General features: G+C 42.6%; 1 protein-coding gene across 3 annotated transcripts in view; it reads right to left on the bottom strand.

Moving 5' to 3' along the window:
- The window catches only part of KCTD3 (potassium channel tetramerization domain containing 3), a 56,303-nt gene extending 50,539 nt beyond the window's left edge, over nt 1–5,764 (bottom strand). Inside the window, exons 1-2 of one of the 3 annotated variants that reach the window (XM_030936495.1) lie at nt 5,298–5,689; nt 2,670–2,732 (exon numbers count right to left, since the gene is read on the bottom strand). Coding sequence is in view for 1 of the 3 variants with exons in the window: in XM_010356784.2 (XP_010355086.1) it covers nt 5,298–5,380 (83 nt within the window). In the remaining 2 variants the exon portion in view is untranslated. Of the gene's footprint in view, nt 1–2,669; nt 2,733–5,297 lie in introns of all 3 variants that reach the window. The other 2 variants (XM_010356784.2, XM_010356801.2) reach the window with 2 other exon arrangements.
- Nucleotides 5,765–6,000: the final 236 nt, after the last annotated feature.

A 6,000-nucleotide genomic window follows, 5' to 3' on the forward strand; every position in this document is an offset into this window, starting at 1 on the left:
AGCTCATAGTAATTTCACTGTAAATTACTCTTTTAACACCTTCTTTATATGCAGTCTTGGGCTATTTGCAACTGCTGACTTCATTCATTCAAAAATCATTCAGCCAATACAACTGTTCTGAGGTTGTCATTTGATCAAGCTTGTATATTACCACCAATTCTGGGAGGATCTTTACCAAAGTACAGTATAATAGACTGGGACAACAAACCAACAATTTATGTAAACTGATATGGCAAACAAAGCAATATAGTACTTGCTCAGTCCAGCCCTTCTCTGAGTATTTTCATTTTAAGATATCACCTTGAACTACAATGTTACCTCACCCAGCCTAGTAAACCTCTACCTTCACTCCACATTTATTTTCTGGCATTATATGAAATCCCCAAATTTATTTTTATCTTTCATACTTAAACTAAACAAGGTGACTGAATAGTGGCACTAGTTACCATGCACTATCACCAGGAAACAAAGGCCAAGCCCCAGCCAAAATGACTAAGGGATGTTTCCCAGACTGTGCAGGTATATACTGTATCACCCCTCTATTGTCTGCCATTACCTAAATTAGCAGCCTAGAATTATCAAAAACGTGGAAGGTGCTTACTTTTTGCTCACTTCAGCATAACCTCAAAATGCATCCTACTTCCCACTCCCATCTTCTAAGTGGGATATTAAATAGCACTGGATTGCAGGCCAGGGTGAAAACTTTGACTACCAAGGCTTATATAGAGCAGTGTCAGAAGTCTCATGGATCTCTCAACTTTGCAAGTCCATCCAGGCACCTGAGGCTACATATCTTGATAAATGGATTATCTGTACATTCACCTTTCAAACTCAGCTTCAGAAATGGATTTTGTATTTAAAAAGTATATGTTGCTTTTTCTTAAAGCCAGAGAGGATGACCTAAAAGCATTGTTCTTGGCATCTAGCACACGCTCAGTAAATGTTTATTGAAACTTATGTGTGATAAACAGAACCACACTCTATAAACTCAGTTAAATTGTTCTGTACAAAACGGAGACTTGATTATTCTGTACGATCAGCATTTTGCGGTTACAAGAGAGCACTTTCAGAGTACACTAGTGTTGACAAACAGATGTCACTAAACTGTCCACTTAAACCATTTAGCAGTTACCAGTCTCAGTGTCAGTAACAGCAGAAGCAGTGTATGCACTGTTCCATAAAAAGTGCCTTAGTCTCTAAAAGAAATTTTCTTTTATTACCAAAACATGCTTTCCAATCACAATTAAAAGTTTATCATAGCTAGGCGCCGTGGCTCACGCCTGTAATCCCAGCACTTTGGGAGGCCGAGGCAGACGGATCACGAGGTCAGGAGATCGAGACCATCCTGGTTAACACAGTGAAACCCCGTCTCTACTAAAAATACAAAAAATTAGTCAAGCATGTTGCCGGGCGCCTGTAGTCCCAGCTACCCGGGACGCTGAGGCAGGAGAATGGCATGAACCCGAGAGGTGGAGCTGGCAGTGAGCCGAGATCGTGCCACTGAGCTCCAGCATGGGTGACAGAGCGAGAGACTCTGTCTCAAAAAAAAAAGTTTATCTCCACTTCTTCCCACTTACAACTTAACAATTTGTAAGGAAAAGTATTCTTTCATTGGCTAACTGAAGGAAAGACAGTAAAACAATTCATTTATTAAAGACATTTAAATGTAAACTACAGTAAAGGGTACTTTAGGGAACACATAGAAGTTGACTACTAACGAATTTCATAGGTTATGGACAGTCTAGGTGTTTTAAGTAGTTCCTATGCCCATTTATCTGATTAACAAAGAAGCTACTTTATTTAAGAAAACACTGAATATACTTCTAAATGCATTTCTTAGTAGACTCTCAAGAAAAAATAAAAAATACACAGATTACCCCAGTCACAGAAAACTGACTTGGTCCAAAATCAAAGCAAATCCAGTCAGTGGTAAATTGAAGGCTCCAAGGATTCACGACAATGCAGATTCACTGTTTTGGAGGCCATCAAATTCATTCCAAAGGAGGACAGCTTATAACTTGCAATCTTTCATATTTACCACTGATTCAGCAATTGTATTCCAAATAATTAAAAGTATGTACTACTTAGAAAATCACAAAGGTCTACTTAAAATCATATTATCAGTTTCAATTTTAATCAGTATTTTGGGGAAAGGTTAGTAACCTGAAATTTCTGGGCAAAGGCATCCTCACCAATTTTTTTAAAACATCTGGCCCCAAAACTAGTCTCAAATATAACTTCATGAAAACTAGCACACTTAAAATTACACATGATGAGCATAATCATTTGAAACATACATGAAAGCCTTTTCTGTTTTGATTTGTTTTTTATCCCATACCCACAGTGTCTCAAGAATAGGGTCAGGTACAGTCTGGTCTCAGCAAAAGAATTACTAAAGAAATCTGCATATCCACAGTTACACTTCATGCAACTTGCCTCCTACTAAATTAACTTGGAAGCAATCTAACTAGTTATCTATTCTGCACTGTAAGTAGTGATAAAGACACTAACCCTTGCATTTCACATTTATTACTTCAAATTCCTATAATAATCTGACAAGGTTGGTACTGTTGTCTGTCACTTTACATTTTAATAGACTAAGCATCAAAATATTTGTCCAAGGTTGCTAGGCTAGTTAGAGATAAAGCCTGGGAACTGAAAACATATACCTGACTCAAAAGCTCTTTGTCCTGGAGTCCTCAACGGCTAGTCCCAGCTCTCTTGCATGAGGCCTAAAATCACATTTACCCATAACACAATTAATCACAAATTCAGTCAGTGAATTCACTTCATTACTTTCTGTAAATAACAAATATTAACAATTCTAAATGAAACTTCATCTTCTCTACTTTCTGAATCACCCACAAAGTATTAAACTATAAAATTAGTCATTTCTGTAATTCCTTTCAGTATATTCATTCTCATGTCTATTCTCTTGAGAAAAAAAAAAAAAAAAAGACCTTACCAATAGCATATGCTTCTCTGCTCCCAACAAACTCCTTTTCAGTTTGACTCTATCACTTCAGAACTTCAATGCTATGCCACAGCAGTTCCTGAACTTCAGTGGCAATCATATCAGGATTTTTCTCTTACAATGGCTTAAGTGACTGTGTGACACTGTGTTTTGTACAAGATACAGATGACTTCTAGAAGTTACCTAGCTCTAAAATGCTGCACGAGTGCATGATTCAAAAGCAAATCTAGAAAGTATTTTTAGAATATGGAGTCAGATGTTGTTTTCTACAGGCCATACCATTACTTATTTTATAAGCTATTTTACCTTAACAATTTTCTGAAGTTTTTTTTAATGTTTCCATTCCCACTAACAATTTTATGTCTTCTCAACTGTTCAAACCAGTAATATATGTATTGTTTTGTATCTTTGCTAATATCACTTAGAAAAAATTAGAACCTGATAAGCTCAAGTTCCACAAATAATATAACACAAGATAAAACATTACAGTGCCAAGATAACCGCCTTATGAGTTAAAACTTTTAAATGAATTCTGCAGTCTTTAATAAGAGTTCACTCAGTATTAAGCCATCCATACAGTAAATAACAATACTGCTTAATTTTTATAATAATACTGTATGTCCTTGTGAATGTCTGAATAGAAAGATATTAACTATCGGCCAGGCTCGGTGGCTCACGCCTGTAATTCCAGTACTTTGGGAGGCCGAGGCGGGAGCATCACGAGGTCAGGAGATCGAGACTATCCTGGCCAACGCAGTTAAACCCCGTCTCTACTAAAAATGCAAAAATTACCTGGGCGTGGTGGCGCGGGCCTGTAACCCAGCTACTCGGGATGCTGAGGCAGGAGAATCACTTGAAACCGGAGGCGGAGGCTGCAGTGAGCGGAGAGCGTGCCACTGCACTCCAGCCTGGCGACAGAGCGAGACTCCATCTCAAAAAAAATAAAAAATAAATAAAAAAAGAATAAAAGAAAATTAAAGAAAAGAAATATATTAACTATCAATAGCAAGTAGAAACCAGTATAGGGATTTTAAATTATTATACTGCTATTCTTCAGTATAATCAACACACATTGCAGGCCTCCTCTTTCGGAGTATTCCACAAGTTACCAAACTTCCAATATTTTAACGTGAATTTAGGAAAAACTCCATTTCTTACATTAGAAGACATAAATCTCCATAAGACTGGTTTCTATACAACTGCAATAATGTTGTAAATTATCTAAGTTTTGATTTAGGGGAAGAGGAAAAAACCCTAAGAACGAACGAAGTACCACGGTTTTCTGTGTTAAATTCTAGAAAGCTATCAAATGTATAGGATTAAAGCACTACAGTAGACACTTTGGCACTACGGTTCCAAGACATTAAAATACTGTTAAAATGCTAGTTGAAAATCATATTCTTAAGCACAGAAAAATACACTGTATTCCAGAGCATTTCCTTGTTTATTTCCTACCCAGCCTAAAACTCAACTAACCCTTCTTTCAAACAGCTGGCAAACTCCCTTTTCTGAGAGGAGTGACTCATAAGTTACAGGAAATCCACAAAAACTATGTTTTTTTTTCCCCCAACAAACTTAATAACAGGCACAGAAAGAGGGGCGGAAGGCCAGAAAGAGGACAGAGAAGCGCTTTCAGTCTGTTTACTCCAAGGGCGCGCCACACCGTGCCAATATCCAGAGCTTCCTAAAAGCAAATGTTCAAACTGCAGTTTCTGGACACACTGTCCTAAAAGTTGAACAGATCCTTCAAGCCCATGCACCAAGAAATTCTGAAAATAAATAACTAGGTACTGCAAATCTACTGCACTCCCATTACAGCAATCTTTCAAATTACAAATCCCCTAATAAGGCGCGGAAAAGAACACCGTACTCAACCCTAAGAAAACCGACACCTTTTTGACCAAAGAGAAAGGAAGGCAGGTTCATCTCCAACATCCAAACCACAAAGCCAGGCTTCTACTAAATAAATTCCTCAAATACACTCTAATCTGAGATGAGGTAAGGAAGACTATGTAATGGTCCTCCTTGCCTGATACCTTAGGGGGAGGGGCAAATGTTGGCATTCTAGGACAGCAGCTACTAAGCCACATGGGCCTGGTCCTCGGTGATTCCAAGCGGCCCTTCTGCCCTTCCCTTCCCAGAGCAGATCCTTCACCAGCTCCAAAATTCGCCCAACGTTCTTCCCGCCTGGAGGCCCCCACGTTCCCCTCCAGGCTTGGCTCCCACGCTCGCCCTCGTTCCCGCGACTCTCAGTCCCCGTCGAGACCAGGAGGAGGAGGCCGCCGCCGCATCCCCAATGCAAACCCCCTACCCGCCGGCTCACCTGGTCCCCCCCACGTTCAGTTGGACGATCTCGCCGCTGCCGGCCGCCGCGGCGGCGAAGCTGCCGCAGTGCCCTCCTGCCATCTCCGGCGGCTCTGGGCGCGCTCGCCGCCCTCCTTCCCCAGCCGGGACCGCCGAGCCCGGGGCTGTAGCCCGAGGCAGCGGCGACGGCTGCAGGGCCAGCAGGGCGGCGGCGGCCGGAGGGCGGGGGTTGCACGGGGCTTCCCCCACCTTCCCGGCGGCCGGGAGGGGCTTGCTAGCTTCTGCCCGTCCCCCGTCAATCCTGCGGCGCACAAGGGCGGCCCGGCCTCCACCTTTCGCGGCCTCCAGGCCGCCGGGCCGCCCGCCCGGGCCCCTCCTCCGCTTTCGGCTGCCACCGACGCCGCCGCAGCCTGCCTGAGAGGAGGGGTCACCGTTCGGGACAAAATACCGCAGCGCTCACGCTTCGCCCGCCACTGCCGCCTAGAAGGAGGAGGAGGAAGGAAAGGCCAGGGAGGAGCTTCCCAAGGCCGCGGGGTCGGCACATAGGGAGGCTAGGGGAATGTGCTCCTGGCCAGCCGCCTGCCCGCGCGGGATTCCATTTTTTCCCTCCTCCTCTGGGGCTCCGATCCCAGCCCCTCTCGCTTTTACATTTCAGATTTTCTAAAACAAGGAAGCTGATTCGCAGATTGCGGGCAGATCTGGGCAAACTATCTACGGATCTT

This window comes from Rhinopithecus roxellana, chromosome 8, assembly GCF_007565055.1.
Source record: "Rhinopithecus roxellana isolate Shanxi Qingling chromosome 8, ASM756505v1, whole genome shotgun sequence".
In the NCBI taxonomy this organism is placed as follows: Eukaryota; Metazoa; Chordata; class Mammalia; order Primates; family Cercopithecidae; genus Rhinopithecus; species Rhinopithecus roxellana.